Source organism: Recurvomyces mirabilis, assembly GCF_035927965.1.
Source record: "Recurvomyces mirabilis strain CCFEE 5264 chromosome Unknown scaffold_8, whole genome shotgun sequence".
Classification (NCBI taxonomy): domain Eukaryota; kingdom Fungi; phylum Ascomycota; class Dothideomycetes; order Mycosphaerellales; family Teratosphaeriaceae; genus Recurvomyces; species Recurvomyces mirabilis.
Window position 1 is genome coordinate 870,776 of NW_027041942.1, and position 26,990 is coordinate 897,765.

General features: G+C 54.4%; 11 protein-coding genes across 11 annotated transcripts; 3 read left to right on the forward strand and 8 right to left on the reverse strand.

The window, feature by feature from the left end:
• Positions 1 to 349: 349 nt before the first annotated feature.
• Positions 350 to 2,234, reverse strand: LTS14_003970 (uncharacterized protein; the record flags this gene model as incomplete). The annotated part of the gene is made up of 2 exons (XM_064836672.1): positions 350 to 865; positions 921 to 2,234. The coding sequence occupies 2 exons, from the start codon at positions 2,232 to 2,234 to the stop codon at positions 350 to 352; spliced, it is 1,830 nt and encodes a 609-aa protein (XP_064696063.1).
• A 1,526-nt stretch (positions 2,235 to 3,760) lies between these two features.
• LTS14_003971 (uncharacterized protein) lies at positions 3,761 to 4,350 on the reverse strand (the record flags this gene model as incomplete). The annotated part of the gene is made up of 3 exons (XM_064836673.1): positions 3,761 to 3,800; positions 3,859 to 4,246; positions 4,302 to 4,350. The coding sequence occupies 3 exons, from the start codon at positions 4,348 to 4,350 to the stop codon at positions 3,761 to 3,763; spliced, it is 477 nt and encodes a 158-aa protein (XP_064696064.1).
• A 605-nt stretch (positions 4,351 to 4,955) lies between these two features.
• MMT2 (mitochondrial metal transporter) lies at positions 4,956 to 6,075 on the reverse strand (the record flags this gene model as incomplete). Its single annotated transcript, XM_064836674.1, has 2 exons — positions 4,956 to 5,949; positions 6,029 to 6,075. The coding sequence occupies 2 exons, from the start codon at positions 6,073 to 6,075 to the stop codon at positions 4,956 to 4,958; spliced, it is 1,041 nt and encodes a 346-aa protein (XP_064696065.1).
• Positions 6,076 to 7,834: 1,759 nt separating this feature from the next.
• Positions 7,835 to 10,006, forward strand: LTS14_003973 (uncharacterized protein; the record flags this gene model as incomplete). Its single annotated transcript, XM_064836675.1, has 2 exons — positions 7,835 to 8,011; positions 8,063 to 10,006. 2 exons carry the CDS (start codon positions 7,835 to 7,837, stop codon positions 10,004 to 10,006), a joined length of 2,121 nt encoding a protein of 706 aa, XP_064696066.1.
• A 547-nt stretch (positions 10,007 to 10,553) lies between these two features.
• LTS14_003974 (uncharacterized protein) lies at positions 10,554 to 12,347 on the reverse strand (the record flags this gene model as incomplete). Its single annotated transcript, XM_064836676.1, has 1 exon — positions 10,554 to 12,347. One exon carries the CDS (start codon positions 12,345 to 12,347, stop codon positions 10,554 to 10,556), a length of 1,794 nt encoding a protein of 597 aa, XP_064696067.1.
• Positions 12,348 to 12,634: 287 nt separating this feature from the next.
• On the forward strand, positions 12,635 to 13,930 carry LTS14_003975 (uncharacterized protein; the record flags this gene model as incomplete). The annotated part of the gene is made up of 1 exon (XM_064836677.1): positions 12,635 to 13,930. One exon carries the CDS (start codon positions 12,635 to 12,637, stop codon positions 13,928 to 13,930), a length of 1,296 nt encoding a protein of 431 aa, XP_064696068.1.
• A 397-nt stretch (positions 13,931 to 14,327) lies between these two features.
• LTS14_003976 (uncharacterized protein) lies at positions 14,328 to 17,121 on the reverse strand (the record flags this gene model as incomplete). The annotated part of the gene is made up of 2 exons (XM_064836678.1): positions 14,328 to 15,128; positions 15,202 to 17,121. 2 exons carry the CDS (start codon positions 17,119 to 17,121, stop codon positions 14,328 to 14,330), a joined length of 2,721 nt encoding a protein of 906 aa, XP_064696069.1.
• A 1,794-nt stretch (positions 17,122 to 18,915) lies between these two features.
• Positions 18,916 to 19,806, reverse strand: LTS14_003977 (uncharacterized protein; the record flags this gene model as incomplete). Its single annotated transcript, XM_064836679.1, has 1 exon — positions 18,916 to 19,806. One exon carries the CDS (start codon positions 19,804 to 19,806, stop codon positions 18,916 to 18,918), a length of 891 nt encoding a protein of 296 aa, XP_064696070.1.
• A 646-nt stretch (positions 19,807 to 20,452) lies between these two features.
• LTS14_003978 (uncharacterized protein) lies at positions 20,453 to 24,083 on the forward strand (the record flags this gene model as incomplete). Its single annotated transcript, XM_064836680.1, has 2 exons — positions 20,453 to 22,953; positions 23,006 to 24,083. The coding sequence occupies 2 exons, from the start codon at positions 20,453 to 20,455 to the stop codon at positions 24,081 to 24,083; spliced, it is 3,579 nt and encodes a 1,192-aa protein (XP_064696071.1).
• Positions 24,084 to 24,483: 400 nt separating this feature from the next.
• LTS14_003979 (uncharacterized protein) lies at positions 24,484 to 24,734 on the reverse strand (the record flags this gene model as incomplete). The annotated part of the gene is made up of 2 exons (XM_064836681.1): positions 24,484 to 24,657; positions 24,708 to 24,734. The coding sequence occupies 2 exons, from the start codon at positions 24,732 to 24,734 to the stop codon at positions 24,484 to 24,486; spliced, it is 201 nt and encodes a 66-aa protein (XP_064696072.1).
• A 195-nt stretch (positions 24,735 to 24,929) lies between these two features.
• Positions 24,930 to 25,421, reverse strand: LTS14_003980 (uncharacterized protein; the record flags this gene model as incomplete). Its single annotated transcript, XM_064836682.1, has 1 exon — positions 24,930 to 25,421. The coding sequence occupies one exon, from the start codon at positions 25,419 to 25,421 to the stop codon at positions 24,930 to 24,932; it is 492 nt and encodes a 163-aa protein (XP_064696073.1).
• Positions 25,422 to 26,990: the final 1,569 nt, after the last annotated feature.

The window sequence follows — 26,990 nt, forward strand, 5'->3', positions numbered from 1 at the left end:
GCCATTATGCCTCTTTCGCGTCGCGAACATCTTGAGGGCCACGCGCTACCCTTATCGTGAATTGCGGGCGTGTGCAAGCGCAGTCGATTGCCACTGCCATCCTGAACCCCGTGCACAGCTACCGCTGAGGTGTCTCGGGTGTGAGTCCTGCGTCCCACGAAATGTATCGTCACTAGTGATGATTTGGGTGCACCTTCCAGACCATAGGCCGTGACCAAAACTGGCGCTCCCAGCCATGCCACACGACGCCGGTCGCCTAGTCTTTCGGCAGCTGCAGCTTGCGCCACTGCAGTTTGCAGTAGTATTCGTTGGCGCTTATGCCAGGAGAAGGAGTGCCTGAGTGCGATCATCATCCACTCTCGTATTTCATATGTCCAGGAGTTCCTGGATATCCTAACATAGATTGATCCTGATACATATGCACGGGCGGTGTGTTTGCCAGGTCAGAATACGGCATACTACTCGTGGCCATGGTAGAAGCGAATCCGGCAGACGTGGGCGGGCCTGCCATGTCTGGAAATGGGAAGTTCGGACTCGGACCAAAGCCTGGTACACCGAGTGGTGGACTCCCGAAGGGCGAGGATACGCCACTGTTCGGGCCGCTGCTATGTGTTTGACTGCTGTCGTAGATGTCCTCTACCCGTGGAGGGAGTGCGTAGCCGTGTGTTGGCATCGCAGGCATGCTCTCATTGATCTTGCTGAGTAGTAGCGGCATGTATTTTTGCTGGCCACCCCGCAAGCTCGATATCAAAGCCATAAGTTGGCTCAGGTAGTCTCGTGGACCGTACTCGAATGTATGCTGTTCGAGTGGGACGCAGGACATGACGTCCGTCAATGTGCAGGCAATGTCGAACAATTTCTCGATCTGATGTTTGTTAGTGACGAAGCCTTGCAAGTACATCTCAGACAGCGGAACTTACTAGTCCAATGCCATGCACCTCCATAGCCTGCTGTGTGAACTGATTAGTTGATGCCACAAGATCTCGAGAGACTTCAATGGGGAATTTGAAAGACATTGCCGATTCACCGGCAGCTGATGAGAGGAAGCCCTGGCTGATGGATAGCTGCCACACCATAGTCCGTAACCATTGTTGAGAGCATCGAAGATCGACGGCTTGACTCTCGGTGCATGATAGGTAGGCCGGTAATGCATCACAGAGTTGCTGTTGGACTTGCTCCAGGAAGTGGGTAGTACATCCACTCTTAGCCTTGTTCCAGATTCCCACAAATGTATCGTCGAAAGGACGAAACAGATTGACAAGGTGGATAAAGCCGTTGAGCTCGACAGTCTCGGCGGGATCTTCGTCATGGGTCGGTAGATTGATAGTGGCATGCAAGGTCAGCGGTCGATGTCGTTGTAGGGCGTATGCACGTTCTGTGACGAACAAGAGCCAGTATAGCCTTCGCCTTCTCGAACTTTCAGCCAGGTCCATCATTTGATAGTGCTCCTCGCTATTCATGCCCATCAGCTCCGCCAGAGTCGTGGCCTCGCGGAGGTGGAACCATGCCGTATTATGCTTGTCAAGGCAGAAATTGCTGCCGAACAGGAAGAACGATGTGATGACGGTCCATACAGTCGGGCTGTCAACATAGTCGTATGCCTTTCGTACCCGAATCGTCTCTTGTAGGAGCGTTATACCCAGCGACAGACTTGATTGTGGAGTGACATCCAGCCCTTCGAATGCTCCAGGTGGAAGAACCATGTTCGGCTGGATCATCATGTACGCACACAGTGACATGACCAAACAGTATGCCTCAACATTGTTGTCCATCTGACCAATCGTCTCACCCACACGAACCCTGTGAAGGATAGGCTGCGTCGGATAGAGGTTGGCGAAGTAGTAGTCAACACATGCTGTGATCATGTCGAAAGAGACCAGTCTGCTCCGTGGTAGATATCCTGCTGATTGTGCTGGGACGTCTTGCAGTTGTGCAGCAGCAAGCTGGGACTGGCGCTGGTTCTCGCGAAGCTCCGAGATGACCTTTGCTCGGGAGCCCTTGGGTCCTTTCTTTTGTGGGATGGCATTATAGGTGCATGTCAAGCCGGCGGATGTGCAGTTCTTGCATGGCTTCGTTCCATCTCCAATGCATTTAACCTTCCTACGATGGCAAGCATCGCAAGCTCTCTTGATTGATGGTGTCGACGGGCCAGCCTCGGACATGGTCCCGTTGGAGAAGGATGGTCCAACCAAGATAGTGGCCTCCGTGAGACCAGACAGTGACTTGATCAACATAGAGAGGGTATAGTAATAGACCGCCACATGGGCATCGGCCCCGGCCCCGAGAGTATGTTGAAGATGATCTGGTCCAACGGTTTTGTGCCTGGATGTTCGATAAGCAAGCGTTGATCTGAAGTTACTGAAGCATATGTACGAGTATGAGAGAGGATGAAGTGAAGATACTTCGCCTTTGCGCATGGCCTGCAGTAGATTGCCTGGGCCGTCGTGAGGACGGTGCGCCTTGACGACACTGTCGCAGAATGCATGGCCCAACGTTCGCAAACCTGCGGGCCAACGAGAAGCCATACGAAGTTTGACATATGGTGGCTTGGCAAAGACCGGGGCGGCGTGACGAGGCTGGTGGAAAACACGCAATAGCAGTGCGTTTCGCACAGCACCATCTGATGGTGAGGCTTTGAGATGCCGTCGTTTAACGACGGGCAAGGGAAGGGCAAGGGAAAGAAACTTCCTTGGCAAGCTGGTGGCACAGTCGACCAATCATCGTGCTTGCTAGACTTCTTTGAGAAGTAGCACGCGTTCGGGACCGACGCTAATGTCGTCAACGGAAGATAGGCTCGGTAGGGCTGCAGTAGTCGCAGCAGCAGAAGGGCCGATCATCTTCCACAAAACGCCGGTGTCAAGCGGAGCCCTAGGACTTCGGCATCATTCTCGCCGTCGTGAGAACCGCCACAATATCGTTCTTGCACCACGGCTGCATAGATGATATCCCGCCTGCAGTGGTGGTCTAGAATGGCAAGCCACGACTGCGTCTTTCAGCTCATCGCGTTGTTCAAGCGCTCTCGCAGCTCATCCAGACAATGTCCAGAGGTCCAGAATGGGGTTTTGCACGTATTCGCTCAGTGGGCTAGGTGTGGATCTGCTGCGACGCTGATGCCCGGAATTCTGGCGACGTTGGGAACGCCGTGATGGAGCAGTGTTGTCATCATCTCCCGGTGCTGTCGTCCTCGTCCTTCAGCATGAAATCGCAAGACAAATCAAGTACTAGGTGGAAGGCAGCACAGGATATATACTTCGGCATCACCTATACGGACCTTACTCGGCGAGCTGCTGTGAGACAATGTGATATTTGACCGAGTGTGGCATTCTCCCGGTTCAGCCTGAACTTTTCCACGGTATGTGGGCGAAAGCCCGCCATATTCCCGGAAAACATGAGTCAAAAGTGCGTCAAGGACAGTGGATTTTGGTGGAGCCATCTGCGAGGCACGCCTGCGACTTGACTCATATTCTACCTGCCCGTTCGGACCGATGGTCAAAGTGGACTTGCTCGCTACTCGATAACCCGATCGGCCATGCACATCAAGGGCGACTGCCCACCCTACCGGGAGGACACTTATACGAGAAAGATATGGTGCTATGCACCTGCAGTCGACACCAGTGCCATGGCTTGAAGATGGACGCTTGATATCGATCGGGTTCAAGACTACCTGCAGAGTCCATACATCCCGTCGTGCTGTTCGAAGGTCATCTATAGTTCACCAGCCACGTCTGTCCAACAACAATCTTGGCGAGCTCGTCGTTATTTAGAACTTATCAGCCTCCTTGTTGACGAAGTTGTCGACACTAGGAAGAATGTCAGCCACTGCAAGAGCATGATGAACCAATCATAAAGCCAACTCACAACCCATCAGCACCTGCAGGAACACCTTCCTTGTTCATGAAGCCGTTCACCTCCTGGTCGACCATGGCATTCTTGCCAGTGTTCTCCAGACCGCTCATGAAGCCTCCGCTCTTCTGCTGACCACCTTGCTGCTGGCCGTCCATGTTGCCACCCATTCCGCCCTGTTGATTATCCGTTCGGTCGTTGCTGCCACCGCCCATACCGCCTTGCTGGTTATCCATACGATCGTTCATACCGCCACCCATACCACTTTGCTGTTGGTTATCGTAGCCGCCGCCCTGCTGCTGGTTGTCGTAGCCGCCGCCCTGCTGATTGTCCATGCCACCGCCCATCCCGCCGCCCATACCGCCACCTTGCTGGTTATCGTAGTTGTTGCCGCCTTGATTGTCTGCGATTGATCAGATACAGCCATCCACAGCAACGGACCAGCCTTTTTAGCTTACTGCTGTTGCCCCCCATGGCACCTTCGATGTCTCTCATCAAGCCAGACATGTTTGAGTAATGGGATAGGTAGTTATTTGGTTAGTTGGGAGAGAGAGAGATGCTGGTAAATCAAGAGTATCGAGGAGGACGTACAGGTATAAGGACATGGACAGCGTACTTGACTTTATATGGCAGAGCTTCTGTGACTACAAACTGTGCAATGGCCGTGACGTCGGCGGGGTCGCCGTGCACTATCGCTGCACAGCCACGTGTTTCAGCGGCTAACGGCATGCAGAGCAATATGCATTGAAGTCTAGATCATTTTCCAAGATCTCCCCAAGTGTCGGAGATCATTCGACAAAGGGAAGGGAACAGAAATGTGAGCGCTCAAGCCAATCAAAGCGTCTAGTATGCGTCGTGACTGCGCGTGCTTGCGTGTACTTTCGCACAATGTTGTACAGTGTATCTCAGGCCGATACCATTTGGCCAAGTTTTGGTTTGCGCTTACAAGGCACAAGCTTCTTAGCGTCCAGCAAGCTCCCCACAAAAAGCTTGATAGCTCCAGAAGTGCCACAGTGGCTGTGCTTGTCGGCGTTGGCGTATCATCTGCTGGTGTGACTTGGATATATGCAGGTTACGAGAGCGCGGCGATGGCCGTGTACGGAGCGACACTCTCATCGCCGTTTCGCTTCGTTCTTGTCCTTACTCTCAGTATGGCCATTAGCATGGTCGTGATCGTCGTGGCTGTGCTCCTCCACGGTGTCTCCCAACCTGCCAGCCACGTACTCGTTTGAAAAAGCCTCCCTGCCCTTGTCCTTCGATGTGAACCGCACCGCGAGCCTTCGCACCCCTCGCACCTTCGACGTAACTCGCTGTCGGATCTCACCCTCGACCTCCTCTGCTCGGCCGATCGACATGTCTTCCGCCACAAACACTTCCAGATCGACCAAGAAGTTCTGTCCGCTCTTGACACCTTGTACGCCGCGAAGCTCGGCATCGGAGCCGAAGTATTCTTGTAGTGCTGCTCGTGCTGTCTGGTCGACCTTGTCTCTCACCTCCTCATCCATTGCTACATCTGATAGCTCGAGCAGTGCAGCTTTTGTATTTCCCCATCCTGCTTGCACGATCATGCCACTGATCGCCAGTCCACCAACTGGATCGAGCCATTGTGCACTGGTAAGAAAGTTGCTGGCAACGATGGTCACAAGAGCAACGATTGACGTCAAACTGTCCACCCGATGATGGTATGCATTGCTCGCCAGCACACTACTCCGCTTCTGCCTTGCGATCTTGATCGTCGCTCTGTAAAGCCACTCCTTGACAATGATACTGCCTGCTGCGACCCATGCAGCGTTTATGTTCGGTCCCACGCTCGCTGCGCCGTGGTGGTGACCATGGTCGTGTATGTGCTCGAAGATGCCAAGATCAGATAGAACATGTGCGATCCCAGGGAAGAATTGTTGACATAGAGCCAACACAGCTTGTAGACCAATCATGATCCCACCAGTGAGAAGTAATCCAGACACTCCTAGCGCGCCCAGCGATTCGACTTTGCCGTATCCAAGTGGAAATCTTGATGTAGGTGGTTTGAGAGAGTATGAGATCGTTGCGAGTGTCGTAATGTCCGAGACCAGATCTGTCAGTGCATGCACGCCATCTGCGATTAGTCTGGATGAAGTCAGCACAACCGTCTATCCATGTCAGAAGGTCGCGTGACCAATGCCCTTGACTTATTCGTGAGCCTTACGCCTGTGAGTTGAAAACATATCCTCCGGCACCCTTTGCTATTGCCATGCCCAGATTCACGTACAATCCAATTCTTGTTATTCTTACTCCAGGATCGCTCTTGTTCGCACTTGTCAAGAAAGTATTGTCATGGTGATGGTGATGGCCGCCATGAGAGTGTCCTGCGTGCGTTCTAACTTGCGGTCCATTCTGTACTGCAGCCATGGCAGGCGATGTGCTACGGCTCAAAGGGGTGCGTATGAGATGAACGATGTGGGACCACTGGTGTGGTGATCTTGTAGACGGAGCTGGTCTCGAGCCCAAGGTCGATGCGATGGTCGATGCCGCTGTCAAAAGCACTCTGTACTGGCTGGATCGGGAGCCTGGTATACTTCGTCGTAGGGAGAGTAAAGGCGATGTGTTCTTACATGGCCGAGCGCGTGAGAAACACAGCCGCATGCCACGTCCCGAACTGTTCATTCAATTGATCGATCCTCGAGTAGGTGCGGTAGAAAGGCGGTCGTCCAGCGACACGCAGCTGCAATGGGTCTATCGAATCATCTAAATGCTCTATCACAAGTCCTGGTCCATTGACGGGACGAATCTGTCTGCCGCAATGGAAATGAACGCGTATCGTAAACGTGAATATATGCACGGTCCAGTTTCGGCGAGCCCACACAACTTCCGAAGTGAGCTTTCACGACATTCACTTCACCCCTAGGCCTGTATAGATGAATGATAAGAACCCCGGTGTCTTCACAGAATAACCTCGATACTGCTAAAAGCTAGATCAAGGCGTGCTGGCACAACCTTGAGGTCCTCGAGCTATGCCTACAAGGGTCGAGCCCTTGGGGATGGGAGGGTCACCGACCTTGCGGTTCGCACAATATGTACGAGGAGTATGGTGAAAAGCTCCGCTGAGTACCGGAATGCCAACCCGGCCGCTGAGCTTTGAAGTCTGTTGCGAGGAGGCCAGCTGCAAGGAGTATAAATGGTAACGATCCTTGCTGTTGCCTATGATCTGACCTGAAATTCGACTAGGCAGAATACACCATGACAAGTCAGTGAACTTGACATGTTCCCGACCACTCGCCATGTACCCAGTGTTTCACACGGATCGGAATACATTGTTAGGCGAAATGCTATTGTGATGTCTATCTGCTGACTTTGAACCACTAGCCGGAGTCTGCAACTCCGTCGGGCATATCAGCTCTTATGTAGATGGTACTTTTGCCTCATCCGTCACCCGAAGCAGATGAAGCTCACGAAGATTCATTCTCAAGGACTTTAGCAGGCAGCACTGCTTGCTGGGTTGCATGGACCGAGCAGGTTCCGACACAATTGCCTGGCCGTCAGATATTGCCAGCAATGTGGACACCTGTGGTACTAACGCGTCATCCACCGACACCAGTCCTCCAACATCTTTCGTGTGAAGCGAGAAGATGCAGGAGACGTCCAGCGACTTGACAAGTTTGATGTGGTCGATATCACGTGACAGTGCCATCGCAGCCAGGTGACCCATCACGACATCCTTCTCGCATATGGATGATACGCAATGAAGACACGCGCGGTAGTGAAAGTGAGTTATGATGGCATCACTTCTCTAAGGAAAAATATCAGCATAGAAAGCTGAGCGTTCGTGTTGCTCATGCGAAGCTCGCACGAACCAGCCACCGCAATGTCGGTGAAGATCAACGTCACTACACGATGGCCAATGCGATCGCCCACAGCTCACACCATGGATTTCTCCTTCCTTCAGCGACAACCAAATCATCATCGGCAACATAAGCAGATCACTCACACACCACACCGCCATCACACCGACAACATGGAGGTTGAAGACTGGGACATGAGCACTCGACTCCTCTACGGCCTTCAGCATTCTCCTCCGTCCGACCACGGAATGGCTGAGCAGTATCCAGACAGCAAGATACAGCATGAGCTCAAGGCCATCGCTGTGAGGCTTTATAACCATCAGAAGATGACACCAATGTTTGCTAGCAAGGTACGACAGCCGTCACTGACACTGACGGAAGCACTACTGATCCATTCACAGGTCACGGACGGCAGAAACACCCTCGCATATCTTCTGTGTGCCTCGTACGAATCAAGTCCATCTTCATCACCTGAGTCGAATGGTCGATTGAGGTTGCGCAACTGTACTCCTTTACCGCTCGCTCAGTGGGACCGCCTGTACTACGTCGTTTGCGCTGAGATACGGTCCATGTACAGTGCGCTCGAAGAAGCGTTCGGCAAGGACTTTGAGGGCGGAGCGACGATCTTGCATAACGCTGGACCAGAGGGTATCAGCGGCTCTCCTCGCCACCTAATCAGTGGCCTTCGACTAGCTCGCATATTGGAAGACACGTGGATAGCGGTCACCGACGAACGCTTGAGGGGGCCATTGAATGCAGCATTAGCTGGTCGACTAATCAACACTGACGGCATGGATCCTGAGGAGATCACCGAGATGGTCTTCAACGATCTCCCCAAAGCGACCACCAGGCGTAGTGATGACGAAACACTTCTAGCCAGAGCTCGTGCAGAGGTGCGCGAGCTGTCTCATTCACCTCCTCGCCGCAAGAACAGCAAACACAGCCCATCCACTCAATGCCGATGTAGCTCCGGCTGCAGATGTCGAAAAGTCTGCGGCCTGCAGCCGAATGAATGCGAATGTACTCACATGCGAGGACAAATTTGCGAGATGATGGAGAAGCAGCACGACGTTCACAATGCCGTGCAAGAAGTCCTCACCCGCGCTTTGACCGGGAATGTGCAGACTCACAATCACATACTCGGCGCCGCGACCAACAATATCGCACAAATGCAGGTTACGGATACGGCGCACTCAGAGCCGCATGCCGTACAGACAAGCATGACAGCCTATCAAGCTAGCGAGAAAGCCGAAGCAGGAATCTTACAGAAGCAGCGCAAACGTGCCAACACCAATAACAGCGAGCTGGCCTATGTGCCGCCGCCTCGCACACCGACTCGTGGCAAAAAGGATGCGTACCCACTGGGCTTCTATGGCGACTACTCAGGCCACCGCTATCCAACTTTCCGCGCGACGCCCGATAGCGCACCACCGCCTGTATATGGCTCTTCCTACAGCTCGCAGATTCCAGCACGAAAGCCTGTACCTCGTGCCGCTAGCAAGGCCGAGGAGCAAATCTTAGGCTGCGATTCAACGGAGATCAACAGATCCGTGGCAGAGTCCGAAAGCAAAGGCCTTTACACCCAGAGCTTCCCGGTCCCAGCTCACTGGAATCCACGCCAGCCCATCTTTGGAGCAGCACACGAGGATGCGCAATCCTACGCCGACCTAGCAGAAGAAGCCCACAACGCCATCCGTCCCTTCTCCGACGAGCCAGACTTCTACCTGCCCGCCCACGAACCATTTCGTCCAGCCTTGCACACAACACCAACAGCACCAGTCACAATCCCCAACACAACCAAGAGCAACCAAGAAGCCAACGGCAGCCCCTCTTCAGCCACCTCCTCACTCAACAAACCCTGCCCACCCCTTCCCCCAACCACCCTCCTCCCAGAACCCGACTTCATCCGTCCTCGCCCAGCACTAAAACAACGCTACGTCTCCGCCGGCGGCAACACCAAACTCTCCGACCGCGAAGAGATTTCCGGTCCCGCCATGAGCGCCACGATCTCTTCACGCAACAGCGGCGTTCGACCCATCCCGAAGGATCAGTTATTCGAGATGCTCAATGATCCGGACTTCGTGCGGGCAAATTTCGGTGAGGAGGCCGCAGGCAAGATGCCTGTGGCGACTCCTCCTGTGAGTGCCAGGCCGAGCGTTGATAACAGCCCCTCGAAGCATGGTGGGGGAGTGAGGAGTAGTGCGACTGCGATTGGAACTGCTAGTTGGGATTCGAAAGTTGAAGGGTTCGGGTATCAGATCAAGAGGGAGAGGACGGAGAGTGGAGGCTCGTTCACGGGGAGGCTGAGGAGGGCGTTTTCGCGGAAGAATAGTCAGGTTGAGTGAGGAGCTTGATGTGCTTGCCGAGGGTTGAGGAGAAGATTATGATGACTTTTGACGATATGGCATGGGGAATTTTTGTGGGCGAATTGGAAGCGCATACGGGACGGTGGCGTTACGGCTCTGCACTGCACTCGACGATATGGAAGTGTGCTACCGTGAAGAGTATCTTTACCATCTAACGAAGTGTGATATGACACGGGAGGGCCTGCAAGGTTGGGTAGGGGCAAATGGAAAGCAAGCGACAGTAGGAAGAATGGGGGAGCTCGGAGTGAAGCATTTGTAAATGCTATATGCATGATATGATATGCCAAGTACATATAGGGCAAATAGCTTACTGCTCCAAAAACTCGAGCTCATACATAATTCATCCGAAAGCCCAGTCTAAACAAAATAAAGAGTAGAAGCGTACACTACCATCCCCCCATCTCTCTCTCGTCCTTTTTGCCCGGCGTACCAACGCCCCCCATCATAACGCCTTCGCTAAATTTTCCCACACTCTACACCCGGTCTCCCCGCCCCCTTCACCACTGCTATCTTACCACATCTCATCTCATCCAACAACCACCCTCCCCCCATCCACAACCATCAACTCCCCCTCCCGTTCCCTCCTCTCCCCCGCCGAACAACACTCCACCCGCTTCCACGTAACAATCTGGCCCGCATTAGCATCGACCTCCCACACCCTGACCCGGCGGTGGAAACCCCCATAACCGGCATACCCGCCGAAGCCGGAGCCGCCGGCGTAGCAGAGCCAGGGTCCTAGTTTGTTCTCGTGGGAGAAGGAGGAGGTATGACCGTGGTGCGAAGTCGACGTGGAAGGCGGGAGATCTTCTCGCCTACCGAGCGACGACGGCGAGGCATCCCCGGCGGCTGGCATAGTGCTGACGTGGTTTTTCAACGCGCAATAATCATTCACATGATCGTGTCCGCACCCGACCGCCACCACGCCCTCCTCAACCAGGGCATCATAAAACCCGGAATTATACCCGGGAGCCGTCACGCCCTCGCGCCACTCCCCTCCTTGCACCGTCAGGGCTCCTTCTTCCCGCAATCCGTATTCCGGGAGGGGGATGTGGATGAAAGCCATATCGAGGTGGAAATGCGAGTACTTGGCGTGTTCTTTCCGTAAAGATTGGGCCGTGCGCTTGAACCAGGCGATTTGCGAGGGTTTGAGCCAGTCGTAGCCTTTGTACTTTTTTTCGTCGGGACTGCCGCTGTGGGTATCGAGTAGATACAAGGTCAACGCGCTGTGTTGAGATGGTGAAGGGGCGAGGATCTCGAGGTGGTAATTCCCCACCCCGTCTACTTCTTCCGGTCCAGGACGGGAGAGGGAGTAGGGTAGTGTTTGCAAGAGATCCATCTGCGCTTTCCTGCTTAGAGCTACGGGGCCTTCATCATCGTGGTTGCCGAAGATACAGGCGAAGGGGATCTGCCGCTCGATTAGCGGGGCGGCGAATTTGTAGATGGTGGTTTGGGTGTCTGGTGCGCTAGGGCCTTCGACTTGGTCGCCGGATAGAATTACAAGATCCGGCTTCTCGTCGTCCAGGATGCGGTCGAGGAAGTCGAGGGTGTGGGGGTCGGCTTCGCAGTTTGTGATGGGTTGATGATCTGCACCGATGGCGTCGCGGCATTTGCCTGTGCCTGTGCTGAGGTGGGCGTCGCTGATCTGGAGGATCTTGAATTTGCCGTCCTTGCGGATTCGCAAGGGGGTGTCGCGGGTTTTCTCCTCGGCTTTGGGGTTGAGGTGGCCGCGGCGGACGCTGAGGCGGGCGCTGGGGGTGTTGCTGTCCGTGTCGAGTAGGAGTGGTGTTTGTGCGAGGGACCAGCCAGTCCGAGGATCTACGGCGTCGGCGCCGAAGAGGACATCCACTGCTGTGATCGCCTTCTCCGAGTCGCTGTCATGCCGCTTGTTACTCCTTAACAACCAGATCCCACCGGGACGACTCTCCCACTTCTCCTCCCCTTGTCCCTTCTCCCCCATCCCCGGATCCAACCTCCCCACCCTCACAGCCATGACCACCTTATCCCCCGCCGTCAACTCCTCCTCCTTCCGCCGCGTGACATGCAAATACGCACTCTGCACCCATCCCGACCGCAAGTACAGATCTTTCTCTACCCGATGCCATTTCTCCGCGTCCAAGCGGCATTGGCTGAAAGGGTTGGTGGTGGAGCAGAAGGCGACGGTGATGTCGGTGATGACGGTGCCGGCGTGGTGGGAGGGCAGGGCGGAGTGGATGGAGGTGGGGAGGACTTTGTATTGGTAGTCGGCGAGGAAGACGACTACTAGGATGAGGAGGAGGAGGGCGCCGGCTTGGCTGAGGGTGCGGGTGATGCGGCGGTTCATCGTGCATGTATCCTTTTGCTCTCCATTATTGTCGTCGTGAATACTATCTCATCGCAGTACAGTAGAATTGTATAGACACTTCCTAACTTGGTCGCATGCTCACTCTTACTACTACATGTACTGTCCAGCTTTCATACCAAGCTACAACCAACTCTCGACCTGCATGAAGCTGCCCTGCCCTGCCCTGCCGATCTCAGGGTCTGGCCGAGGCTTGACATAAATATATCTGTGTATACTGTAGCTATCCTATATAGTATATATATCCCCCACAATAAAGCAACATCTCCATGCTACGAACATGCCGTCTACCATCCCGGCAGATATCATACCAACCCCATCGCCACATCTCTAATTCCCGCCATTTTGCTCCAGGCGACCACGTCCTGCTCCGCTCGGTGAAAGACCGCACCGCCGCTCCCTTACTCACGAAACCATTGACTCCAGGCCACAAACACGATACCCATCGTGGGCCAATCTCCCACAACGATATACTTGGCAAGACAGTCCGAGATGTCGTTTCCACCACCGCGGGAAAACTGGCAGCGGCAGAATATCGACTCCATGAGGTGAAATTGGAGGAATACGTCCGTTTGACTCGACGGCTCGTTACGCCATTATATCCACAGGATGCCCAACTCATAGTGAATCTCCTGGACCTCCATCCCGAACCACCCCGATACGGCGGATCTACCGGAAATGGAAAGGAAGACAGACTAGAAATCCTAGAAGCAGGCACAGGCCACGGAGCCCTAACCCTCCATCTCAGCCGAGCAATCCATGCCGCTAACCCGCCTCTCCCTCGCCATATCCAAAAGAACTCCTCCAACGAGGAGGAAGACCACAACATAGCACTCTCAGCCTGGAAATCCACCCGCAACGCCATCATCCACACTATAGAACTCAACCCCAAATACTCGACCCACGCGCAGAAAATCGTGCGTGGTTTCCGGCATGGAATGTATGCCCACAACATCGACTTCCACATAGGATCCGTAAGCGAGTGGATCACTTCCGCCCTCGCCTCCCCAGACCGAAACCAAAACCGAAAGGGCGAACCCTTCCTCTCCCACGCCTTCCTCGACTTACCGGGTACAGAAGACCATCTCGCCACGGTAGCGAAAGCGCTAAGGGTCGATGGAGCATTAGTCGTGTTTTGTCCGAGTATCACGCAGATAATGACGTGTTTCGAGACTGTGAAGGCGGGGAAGATACCCCTGGATCTGGACAAAGTGGTTGAGCTTGGCGTTAATGGTGGGAGTGGGGGGAGGGAGTGGGACGTTAGGCTCGTGCGACCTAGGGGGGCGGCTTCTGCGGGGGGAAAGAAGGTTGTTCGGGAGGCTGGGGTTGTTGGTGGTGGTGAGGTGACCGAGGGCGAGGTTGGGAGGGGTGAAGGGGATAGTGGGGTGGATGTCAGTGAGGGTATTGATACAAAGAGCACTACTCCTTCCACCCCTCCTACCACCAGTACTACCACAGACGTCGCCGCCCCCGGCTTGAAAATGGTCTGCAGGCCCAAAGTCGGCGAGATGATAGTCGGTGGTGGCTTCCTGGGCGTCTTCAGGAAGAAGCGTCAGGATTCATAATATATACCCGGCAGATTAGCCACGAGGCTTCTGGCATGGGGACCATATGCTGCGGTGTATGTATGGATTAGAAACTGCCTATTCCTAGAAACCTTTGCGTCTAATAAAAGTGTACATTGGAATGTATATAGGGACAACAGAGTATCTCTAGTGGTGAAGCTCGAGGAGAGCTCAACGCCGACAAAGAGGCTTCTCTAAGCGCTCAAATTATCTTATCATCATAGCCGTAAGGGTCGATCTGGACTTCAGTCGCTCACCAGAGCATTCTCGCTCTCGCACATCAGATCCCACAGCAGGTCTCAGTCCCAGTCCCAGTCCCAGTCCCGCACCACACCACACCACACCACACCATAGCATAATCGCCTCACACCCAGCCTTTGCTTCTCATCCCACCCACCTACCGCCCACCAACATGAAAGGAGAAATCACTCTCATGCCCACTCTGCCCACCCACACTCGACGTCGTCGGTCTATACCCTCCTGCTTCCCCAGCCGCCCCACCGCTACTACCACCGCCACCACCACCACCACTACCCCCACCACCCGGCGTCCTCCCCCGTTCAGCCTGCTGGGCAATAATATGTCCATGTCCATACGCACTATGCCGACTCAAGCCCGTATCACCTCTACTAACACCGGGCCGCCTCTGCACAGCAACAACAGCAGCAGTAGCAGCAGTGGAAGGAACTTCCGGAGGCAAAGACCTGGCATCATACTCGTCCGCTCCAGCCCTCCTGCTCCCAGTCCCATTCGCCGCCGGCCTGGACCTCGATCTCGACTGCGAATTCTGCATTCTAGAGTCCCACTCCTTCCCGCCAATATTATTCGCCACGGCGGGAGCGGGTCTGAACCTCCTCCCCGATCCCCCCACAACCCCTCCTTGTCCAGGCGGGCCATACCCCTCCTCCTCAACCAGCACAATCATCCACACCCCGACCGCCCCACTATGTCCGAGCAAAGGCGTACAATGGATCCATCGCGGCCTCCCCTCACCGTCCCCACTCTCGTCGGCGCGAGTCAACCAGCGGATTTTGGCTGTTACGCCCCGGCCTTCGGATAGAGCGGTGGCGAGATCGGAGCGGACGCGACTACTGCCGCCGATTCGGTGGAGGAAGGGGGATTGCAGGATTCCGGGGACGCGGAGGGAGGGGGAGGTGAAAAGGATGCGGAGGGAGGGGGCGGGGCGGACGAGGAGGTACTGTTCGAGCATATAAAAGGTCAGTATGCTGGACTAGCGAGGACGTTGTTGGATATTGAGTGGAGAAACTTACGTGCTGATACACGCCCTCCAACTTGCCATTGACGCGCTCGTCTTTAATCGTGCTGCCGAGACTACTGGCCATACTATCCCGATACCTATCAGCAGCATCCTGCGTCGGATCCGTAAGTAATAACCTCCTCCCGCCCTGCAAACTCTGGGAATCGCTATTATCCTCCACATACTCCTTATGCATCTGCCCGCCAAACTTCCTGACCGTGTCCAGCTCAGCCCCATTGAACATCTCGCTCAGCTCCTGGAACTCATCTTTGCGTTTGAAATCCTCGGCTGCAGCTTCAGGATCCTCCTCTCTCTCCACTAGTCGTACCAAGCCCTCTAAATCGCTACAGTCTTTTACCAGTCCTGAAACGTCGACTTGCGCGCCGATGTAGTACCTGATATTACCCCGGCTGTCCATCAAGGGTGCGATCATGAGAAGATTCATAAAGGGACTACCATCTCGTCGATAATTCACAAACACCTCAATATGCTCTTTGCCCGCCTGACAAGCTTCCGCGAACCGTCTCACAGAATTCGGGTTCGTCTTCGGACCTTGCAGGAATCGACAATTACGTCCGATCACGTAGTTCATCCCGTACTGTGTCGTCCGCACAAACTCCTCGGATGCGAAGACGATGGGGTTGTCCGGGCGACTGGGATCGGTCAAGCAGAACACTTCGGCCAGACCTTCGGAGGCCTCTCGCAAATGCGGTGCTAAGGTGCCAGTAATGCGACGCTGGATGCTGACGCTGACTAGTTGGATCCATGTATGCGCGACATATGCTGGCAGATCGTCCCGTACCAGGATGTCAAATGCGCGCTTCGCTTTCTCTTCCAGAGCTTTGTTTGCAGTCGGCCGTGCGGATTCCTGGGTGAACTGTTGGCCGCGTATCGGATCTAGCGCTTCTGCGATCGCGTTTGCATAGTTGATGGCTCGGATTGCTTTCAGCGCGTCGAGATAGTATATCAGCATTGGTATGCTCTTCGGTCGATGTACGTTGAGGTATCCAGTGAATTTCAGTAGCAGCTTGGGGTCGTCGAACACTATCTGCAAATGCTCCGGGGCGAACATCTGTTCACCTCTCCTCTCGAGCTCGTAGATACCAACATGTGCGTCCTCCTGATGCGGTGCGACCAGGTCGAACGATCGCGGGTCGTCTTCGATCACAGGCTCGAGGTACTGAGCATCGCTGTTGTCTGGGCCTTTCGTCTGGAGTGCGGGCAGAGTGTGAATGGATGTCACTGAGGTCCGCGATTCAGAGACGATGGATTCAGCACTGCTTCTATCGCCTGCTCCGTACCTGCTCACAGTTGGGGTGGCGTCCTCTGGTGAGCCTGGGGCGTAATCACCAACATCTGCCACAGATTGCTTCCTGCTGCCCGTTGGCTGTCTCGAGCGTGACCGTGACTGGACCCGGGAGTGCATGTTCGACGATGGCTGGGTATGCGTGATGCTGCTGTTCCGGGTGGGCACGTGCACGCTATGCCTCGAGTATTCATGCGGGCGGTCAGAGACATTGTCTTGGTCGTCGAGATTGGAGAAATCGGGCCCATCGCTGTGGTGTGGCCCGGAGACTCGTGCATGATATGCGCCAGGCTCGGCAAAGCTATACTGAGGTTTCGAAGTGTACTGATCGCCACCACCACCACCAAAGTCATGGATCAGGGGCTCATGAAGTGCTTCCGTCGATCCATTCTGAGGTATCGAGCGATGAGTAGGGTTTCCAGTGTGAATTGTGGTGTCGACAGACGTCGGCTTCTGTCTGGTGGTAGATGCGCCTGTGGATGGTCGATTGACGCCTCTGTCTTCCAAGCGGAGCTCGCGTCTGCCGTTGGTCTGATGCGGATACTGTTTGACGAAGGAGGTCAGAGTACTGCCAAACTTCTTCTTGATCTTCCCATCGCGCGAGCGAGGGACATCAGGTGCCTCCATGTTCAAGCAGGATGGTGTGACAAGTTAAGATGTAGTAGATGGAAGGAGCGAATGAGTCTGGAACAGACAGCAAAGGGCCGGAACATAAGCATAATCTAGCGGATCATGCCCACGCGATAGGCATGTGTTTGGGTTTGAGTCTTGCCTAAGTAAGTTCGGTACGGGTGACGAGAAGTAAAATGTTGAACATGGTGGCCGCGCGAAGGCCAAATGATGACATCAGCGTGTCTCAGAAGACGTGGGCGAAGGGTCGAGAATAGCATTTCGCGGTAGGCACGTCCGAAAAGCACCGTTGTCGAATCACGATGCTAAAGCGAGAAGCAGAAGGAAGAAGTAGGTTCGGACTCACCAGCCTATAGACCGGCATTATAACCTCAGGTCCTCCTGATGTGGGAGAGGGATCGGAGTTGCTCGCGTGCGCGTCAAACGCCGTCTTGCTCGAGCGCCGGCGCAGGGAAAGCCGGCTGAAAATGGCAGAATCTCGTTTTTGGGTCCTCGAGTTGCTGCGCGTCGAACTCTGCCGGTCCAGAAACACCATGGAGGTCGGCCGGGATCCAGCGGCGAGGATGAGAGGTTGGTGCGTGAATTGATTCTGTACTGACGACCGGCGTGATTGCGTCTCGGGCATCGGCTATGACAGCAGTAATCAATCTTGACACAGCAGCAGGTGCGAAGGCGTGGGCGGGTGTCGAGGGCATTCGGACAATAGCAGAGACATTGAATGCAAACACTTTCTGAAGACTGACAGGGGGAACGCCGCCATCTAATAGCAGACATAGACACACAGAACCTCATTATCGTCGGCTTCAACTTCCCGGATTTTCGTCTCCCTATACTTACACCACACTTACTCGCCGCGGCCGACTACCAACACGCTTACCATCACATCCTCCACTTCGTCCTTCCTTTCCATCGTGCGTGCATGATCCCCTGCGTCCCCGGCTATGCGCCTGTGCGATCAAAACTGTCTCAGCGAATCGCGGCCGTTACCGTAGACGTTGACTGCACGCCCGAGCTGGGTTTGACTTTCGCTGGCGTGTGGACGGGGGATGCGCCACTACGCGGTCGATGATTCCCAAAATCGTGGTTCTGGGGTTTTGCGTGAATGTTTGCATTGTGACATGGAGACACATTGATGCGACTAGAGATGCAGCAATGTGGTATGGACTGTGGTATCGGAAGCATGACTAAATTGTACTGTAGAGTGGAAGAGAGAGATCCGCTGGAGATCCGATGCTGATCCACCAAAATTATCACGGGCCGCGTCGATCGCGACTCGGGCCCGGGACCATGGTGCTTGTCAAACCGGGTTTGGGAAAGTGCTTCATATGCACAATGTCCAATCAACTATACGATCGTGAGCAACATGACATTTGGAGGAGATTGAGCAATGCAGAGTCAAGAACATGCACGTATAGAAAGGTGCGATACGATTTGGGTATATGCACAGTATCGCGAATCTAGCCTACATCACAGCGAGTTATCGCCTGCACCAATGATCGTGCATCCCTCGTGTGCCCTGTGTTCACATTGCCGCGCCGCATGGCAAGCCGAAGCTGTGCAAGAAATGCCGAACCGAGACTTCCTGCTACGCCTGGAGCGGAGGGAGGCGCATGTGGCAGATTTGGTGGGCGTTCGTGTCGGAGTGAACTATAAGATCTGCAAGAAGATCCTCATGCTAGCCTTTTTCACTGACTCGCCGACAAGCTCCGCAACTACAACAGTGCTCGATCTCGAAAATCCTGGTATGCGCTTCTGGCTGAGACGTTCGCAGACTTCCGACTGGATTAATCCTCATGCTGCGCTTCCTCTTCCTACCAAAAGCGGCCGTCTCTCGTCGCGCATACCATGCGATGGCTCTTCATACTTCGTCTCCTTCGCCACGTCCTCGACAGGACCGTATAGCACATAATGCTGTATTATGAACACAATATCGAACAACATGCTGATGTTCGCCAACCCTAGCTTCACAGGATTACCGAACAGTCCCGACCAGTCGTCCTGCATCGCGCTGTCGATGACTAGCTGTGTCAGACTCAATACGCCTCCGGTCAGATCCAGTAGCTGTTGTGTGATTGACCAGCCGCTTGTGCTTTTTCGTCGGTAATTCGCCACAGCTTGCGGTACGTATTTGAACACGGTGAGTAGGAGTTTGACGTAAGTAAGGCTGTATACCACATCGATCCAGGCCCATGATTTGGCATCGAGGCTGCTGCCGTGTTTGCTCTGTGCAAGTACGATGGTGACGGTGACTCCGATGGCGACCAGACCTCCCCAGAGCAGGCCCAGCGTGAGCCTGTTCGCGTGTCGTCTCACGTCAAGCGTCTGCTTCCAACCCCATAGCTTCGGCCAGAACTGTGAATACACAACGATGCACATGATCATAGCATGTAGGCCGAACGCAAGATCGTTGAAACGTACGGTCGGCTCCGGAGAGACTGGGTGGCGTGCGGCATATTGCTCTCTGACCACAGGCGAGTATAGGAAGATAGCTGTGCTGATGGTGTAGCACGTGAACCCGAAGACGTTCAGCAAAGGAAAGTCGGGAGTGAGGCCGTCAGTGGTCCTTCGTTGGCAGTTCAGAATCGGTTGTGGATAGAAAGAAAGACTCCAGGCAGCGAAGTAGAGCCAGCCGCAGAGACGTGAGATCGCCTTAGCTGTATGCTGATGTTGAGAGTCGAGCATGATGAATTAGGCATAGAAGGAAGACTCCGTCGCGCCGTGGGAGACAGTAGTGATCCAGTCGCCGTCAACACAGTGACATTCGGCAGGAGGGGCGCTGAGGGGAAGAACAAGGCTCGTTGAGCTGGTGAGTAGCAGTAGTGACTGGAAAGGACATCAGCCTTGAGAAAGAACAGGAAGTACTGTACCTCAGCCTCAGCCAGCTGCCTGATCCGGCGCGAGTCCGTTGAAGGATTCTCCATCTCGCATGCTACGTAATAGAAGCCCTCGTGACACTACTGTGCCCGGTCTCACACGCAGCCCGCTCGTGTGGAACAAAGCAAAACCTTAGGATCACTAAAGCGTGGGTGTGTTTCGTGGGATGAAGTGAGGAGTTCCTGCATCCCGGGGAAAGCGCGGCTCTTTCCTGCGCTAGTTCTATGCACGCGTGGGCTTGGTGATTGAGGGAGGGCGCGACGCTACGATGACTACGATGGATGGTCAAGCCTCAGTCAAATCGCGTTCATTGTTAAGCAAATGAGTCGCGTGATCCATTCACATCAAATGCGCAAATATCAGGCTTGTGAGTAGCCGACAGCGTGAGACAAACATCGGGCCGCTGTGACAAGGCCGACCTCCCACCGCTATCACAACGACAGCAACATCAGTCATGGCTACTCTCGCAACCACACCAAGGCCACCAGCGCGTACTCCCGCAAGGCCGAGCATTGCACGTCCATCGACGGAAACGACCAGCGAACCTCCTAGCAAGAAACGCAAATTCATGAAATACATCGCGGGCGGGCCAGGAGGGGGAGGACGATGGGTAGACGCCGATGGCAACGACATTACAGACCCTTCACTCATTCCGCCTCCGGTGAGATCAGTGCAGAGATCAAGGCGGCGACCCCGGCAAGCTCGAGAGCCGCATGATGCAGATGAGGATGATGATATGGAGCATATTGAAGGGGAGACGCCATCGAGCAACAGGCTGGCGGTACAGAACAGACCGAGACGTGAGAGAACTTTACAAGAGCGCTATGTGCCGCCTGTTGCGACGCCGCGGCCACGATACAGTAGTGCTGCGGCGGCGGCAGCGGCCAGCCAACAGAGCGATGGGTACAAGCCAAGAGAAGAGCGGAGCTGGGACGACTTTCACCCGGATCTGGACATTGAGGCGAATCTGTTCGTCTTCACGGCAGATGAGGTGGATGGGCGAACGCCAAGGCAAGAGATCAAGTCTTCATTGCTCAGAACCGCAAGCATGCTTGAAGAGGAGAAGCCTATTCTGAATGGTGATGTGGAAATGAAGGATGCTCCAGGAGAAGATGAGTTGGAGCAAGATCCGCATGGTATTGTAGTGACACCTGTCAAGCGGAAGCCTGGTAGACCTCCAAGGAGACTGGAATCTATGCTTTCTGGTCTAGGTTCACCACCAGCGCCACGAATCCTGCCATTGCCAACCCACAACCCGAAGGAACGTCTGAATCTTCCCAAGCCATCTTTTAGACAGTTCAACCACTTCTTGCAATACGAAGACGACGCGAAAGAGAACAAGGTCAATTACGTCGACCGGACCATGTCACACATCGGCTTCCAGGAGACTGACCGCTATGTACTGCCACTGGATGTCTTGATACGACTTTCCGAAGGTCAACAGGTCGAGGATGAAGCAGAAGTGAGCTTGCGACTGGAAAGCGATGGTGTTGTCGAAAATGCGTCCACGGCACCAGTAGTCGGCAGAGTTGAGTACGATATGGACGAGCAGGATGTCGCATGGCTCGAGGAGATCAACGAGCAGCGTAAAGCTGAAGGTGTAGATGCTATCAAGCCTGCGATACTCGAAATCACCATGACCCAGATCGAGAAGGAGTATCATGCCCTGGAGAAGAGGATCCCGAAACCACAGCCGCGGCACGCTCAAACGCATAGGCCTCGTTCGAGCTCACAAGCGGCAGTGAACGGCGATCCCAACCCTCCCGGAGACGAGCCAGATAGTAAATGCTCGATCTGCGACGATGGAGACTGTGAGAATGCCAACGCGATAATATTCTGCGACGGCTGCGATCTCGCAGTCCATCAAGAATGCTACGGTGTTCCTTTCATTCCCGAAGGTCAGTGGTTCTGCCGGAAGTGTAAGGAGATAGGTCGTGGTACCCCAACATGCATCTTCTGTCCGAATGTGGATGGCGCGTTCAAGCAGACCAGTACCCTACGCTGGAGTCATCTGCTGTGCGCGATATGGATTCCCGAGGTCAATATTGCGAACATGACCTTCATGGAGCCGATCTCGGATGTCGACAAAGTGCCCAAAGGTCGCTGGAAGCTCAATTGCTACATTTGCAATCAGAAGATGGGCGCTTGCATTCAATGTGGCAACAAGAACTGCTATTCCGCGTTTCATGTCACTTGTGCTCGCCGAGCCAAGCTATTCTTGAAGATGAAATCGCAGAACCAGCAGGGTCTGGATACTTCTGCGTTGAAGGCTTTCTGCGACAAGCATGTTCCCCCGGAATGGCGACGTACACACGATACCGACAATGCCATCGTGGAGGCGAAACGCTGGTATAGACACGCCTTCAAGGATAGAAAGTGGGCAGACAGTCAAACTGCGGCACTCGAGCTAGGCGCACCTCCTCTTCCCGACGGAGGACTGATTGGCGACGGTAGTGTGCCGGAAGACACTATTGCAGTGACGAAGCGACGACGTACCCAACCGCAAAAGCTTAGTTGGCGACTGCCGTCTGGTGCGCCTGTGGTCCCTGCTGTCGTCTTCAATAGCGTAGACAACAGCATGACTCGCTTCACGATCCGCAAGCGCAAAGAGTTCGTGGAGAAGGCGGCAAAGTACTGGACCTTGAAGCGAGAGGCTAGGAGAGGTGCGGCACTGCTGAAGCGCTTGCAGTTGCAGCTGGAGGGCTTCTCGACTATGGAGGTCACTCGCCGCAACTTTGCTAGTATGGGTGCTGTTGGCCGACCGAGACTGATTCGCCGTATCGAGTTCGCTGAGATGCTGCAGAGGGATATGAAGAATCTTACCACATTGACAGCGCAAGTCAAAGAGCGAGAGGAGCTTCGCCTGAAGGAGGTCGAGATCTTGAGACAATTGTTGGACACGTTGTACTTTCCTATATCTGCCATGCTCGTGCCGATACTTGCACGTGCTCAGAAGTAAGTGGAGTCCATTTTACTATATTCTTGACATGATGCTGATAAGATTTAGACTCGACGAAAAGACACGCATGTTCACCGACGGCTTCGAGGAGATGGCTCATCGACTTCGCGAACGCTATTACACCTCCGTCCAAGACTTCTCCCGCGACTTCTCGCACATCGTCAGCAGAGTCGTGATCAGTACCACCGACCATGAAGGGACAGCAGATGCAGATATCGAAGCTATACACACCGCACTGCACGAAGTCAAACCTGGCACGGCCGAGCATCACGCTCTCTCCCAAGAGCAGAAGGAGATCAAGAAGCTGGCTAAGCGGATTGTGAAAGCTGTCAAGGAGCCGTTGGAGGAAGCCCTGAAGAAGGAAGCTGCTCTCAAGGGCCGTGAGCACGAGGAAGCTTTGCGCAAACTTGATTCCATGGGTATCTTTGCCTCCACTAGAGCGCTTGAAGATGGTGGGGCGGAGAACGGCAACGTGGCTGGTAAGCGCCGCTCTGACTCGGATCTGTCTGCTGTCGCAGATGCGTCGTCTAGTCGTGGGGACGTGGACATGGTGGATGCTGACGGCCGTACGGACGAAGCGGTCATCCATCTCGATGTTGGTGGTCAAGTTGACACTGTCGCCATCCTTCCTGCTCCGCGGGACCAGACTCCTCGATCCAAGGCTGGCAGTCGCGCGAGCTCGAACAATGACGATCATGTGCTGAAGGATGGGACGAGCGGGAAGCCCACGGAACCAATCTCCCCACCCATTTCTACAGACCTACCGTCGAACTCAGCAAGTGGACATGGCCTTCGTCCCACTACCGCCATCAGCGTCTCCTCCGCCAACGCAGACGCCTCAGATGTCTTCGCGCAAGGTGGCGTGCCATGGTATCTTGAACCTTTCGATCCTGTGGGCACGACCGTGCATGAGGAGCGGTATACTGGTCGTGCTGTGTTGCGTGATATGTCGGAAGAGCTGTCTGATATGGATGAGGATACTTTGACCGAGCTGGCGGGTAGTGGGATGGGTGATTCTACTCCCTTGGGTAAGGCTGCGAATGGTGGTGAGGCGGATGGGGAGGTGGAGGCGGGTAAGAAGAAGGCTAGTGCGAGAAAGAAGGCTAGGAGTCGGAGGTGGCGGTGAGGTATCGTCAAGAAGCTCGACCGGCTAGACTTTTGGGGCACGTAGTGTAATGCATTTTAACAGCAGCTATGCTAGTGAGCAGGTACGATATGGAGACTATGGCACGAAGGTAGTTGCAATGCAGTTAGGACCGATGCGTTTGTGAGCATGGGCTAGCTATCAACCTTGTGTGCAGTACTCATGCGGTTCACTACTGTCCCAGCATTGCACGATCATCTCTTCGCTTGCATACTCGCCATGGAAGACAAGTCGCCTCTGCCTCAGCCAGAGGTGGACGCCTTCCCAAGCCCCTCTCATCTCGCCATATTCTCATGCTCTCCAAATGATGCTTCTTTGTCATGGTTGGGTGACAACAAGCGAATGTTTGCTCCTCACCTGGCGCGGGCTCCCACGCCTCTGCCTATTCCTGAACGTACTTCTTGTGTCTGTCCAGGAGCAGCCCCTCACCAGCCACAGGCTTCTTCCACTCTGCTGGAGCTGGGGTGTTGAAGATCGGTGTTGGGTAATTAGCTAGATCAAGAAGCTCGAGAATATCCTCGGTCGGCATAACGTCCGTATCACTATACGACAAGGACTAAGCACAGTCAGCTAATGTGCCAGATAGTTGGGACAGTAATTACTCACCTGGATGTCGGATAGTATGAGCTTCATTTTCACCATGTGAGAGCACAGCAGGCGAGTATAGTCCGCTGATACGTCAACGTCCTCGCAAAGGCTCTCCAGGCCTGGTACATACCTAGACAGGTTACCAGAGTGCCCATCCAGCAGAAATACGAGCAGTATATCCAGCCAGGCTGATCCATGTAAGCAGGCCAGAGCGCGACCACGGTCAGGATTCACAGTAATCTAGGTGCGCATCTCCCAGATAGGTGTCTTGATCTTGTCAGACTCTTCCCAGGTCTTCTGGACTGCTTTCATGTCGCCAAGACGAAGCCTGAGGAAGCCGCTCGTGGAGGTCGTGTCCAGCATGATGCGCAGCAATAGCGTTGCCGCCTTTTCGGTCTCGTCATCGAAAGCCTCGGGTGGGAATGTCCAGAAGTCCGAGCCTCCCATCGAAGTGATAAGGTCGTACTGATGTAGAGCAAGAGAGAGTTCGCACTTCTTGACCAACCCGTCGGCTTGGCTTCTGATACGACGAGCCACGTCGACCATTTTCCACATCAGGGAGACTGCTGAGAGACATTTCGGGCCCATGGTTGATCCTAGTAGTGCAGTGTATTGGGAACAGGAGCTGTTGAGGAATGTCACCTTCTGACATCCCATGACCATATCATTGAATGGAGCCAGGAGCTCCGCCTCTTGAGTCTGCTCCGCTGGTGTCGTGCTGGGAGTAACCATTTTGGATCTTAGTGCGAACGGTCCTCGCGCTTTCTCCCACTCGGACATCAGAAATCCTGCCGTTCGGATCAGTGACGTTGTCGAAGAGGACCGGAGCCGGCGACTCCGTCAAGAAGAACAACCACTGCATGAAGTGGCCACAGAACGTGGGCAGGTCTCCGGCTACGATGATGAAGCTTCGAAGTCTGTCAATGACCTTGTCTACTTTGGAGAGCTGGATGTGCACCCGCGCCACATGGTGCGAGAATTTGGCGATAGCTTTTGGAGTCTCGGATACGATCGGCACGTCATGTTGGTGGACCGCACGATGGAGGCCGTCCCATCTGAAAGAGATGATCACGAAGCGGTTCAGCGCGAGGACTTGCTTGGCTTCAGTATGAATCTGGTGGTTGACCTGAAGGATGTCCGTGTGGTAGCGGTAGGTGTGAGCGATGCATCTGCCACGTGAAGCTTTCGCCACTGGTCTGTCCGTGCGGTGGCAGCCGTGCTCGGTCGCGAAAGGGTGCTTCCTGTACGTAGTCGTGGTGGAGCAGATAGCCGTAAATATGATCTCGTAGCTCACGCGGCAGTGGGAAGATGCTTCGCTTGTTCCGCAGTGTCATGTTCTTCATGGCTAGAGTGTCAGGCTGAGTGGCGGCGTCCTTCAATCGCTCCATGTCGGTGTGCTTGTGTGAAGGTCTGGCGGTGGGGGCTTTCGAGGATTGTGGACGTTGTTGTTGTGATTGGGGCTCAGGATGCAGAGGATATATAAAAAGAATGTGAGCATCTTATAGGAAAAATGCTTGCAGTTGTTTGCGCACGGGCCGGCGCATATGTCTGCTCATGCATTCACCCGTCAGACCCCTGCATACTCAGCATCAACCACGCACATGTTCGTCCTTGAGCCCCCAGACCTGCGGCCCACCTTTCCTAGACTGCTCGGGGGCTCACTGCCAGCAGGACCAGCAGTACCATCGTTCTCCAACCCATGCCACGGCCAGGAGCCCCTCACATACTACTATCTATGCTTCATAACCATACGTCTTCGCCAGATCGGGATGCGCAGCGAAGAATTGTTGGTACAGCCCGGGCTCCACCACACTGTCGAGTCCAGCAGGTTTCTCGCAGATGGCCGTCACCATGTCACAAATAGCAACGACACATTTGTGTTGACTTCTTTTCATGGTCGAGTAGCTCTTTGGTGTCAACTTTTTCAGCAAGTCATGAAGCAGCCATATAAGCCCAGCACCGCAGATCATCTTCGGTCCCATCCTTTTCTGAAACGGTACCTCGCGACGACGTGGTATCGTCCATGGCGCCTAGACTCTGAAGGTATTCCGGGATTACGGAAACTTTGTGAAGGACATCGGGTTTGAAGATGAACGGCGCGTGTTTGCACCTGCATCTTGCGGGAAGAACGCACAGACTAGACTTTGTTCAGGTGGTCGAGCAAGCGAGCGCACTCCAGCATGATAGAATTCGTGATGCGCATATTGGCCAGGCACCAGAAATTTCAGTCGTGCTCCGATCGATGCTCCTAGATTCCCGAGTGTGTTGTATTTCAGCGTATTAACTGTAAACCCACGGCGC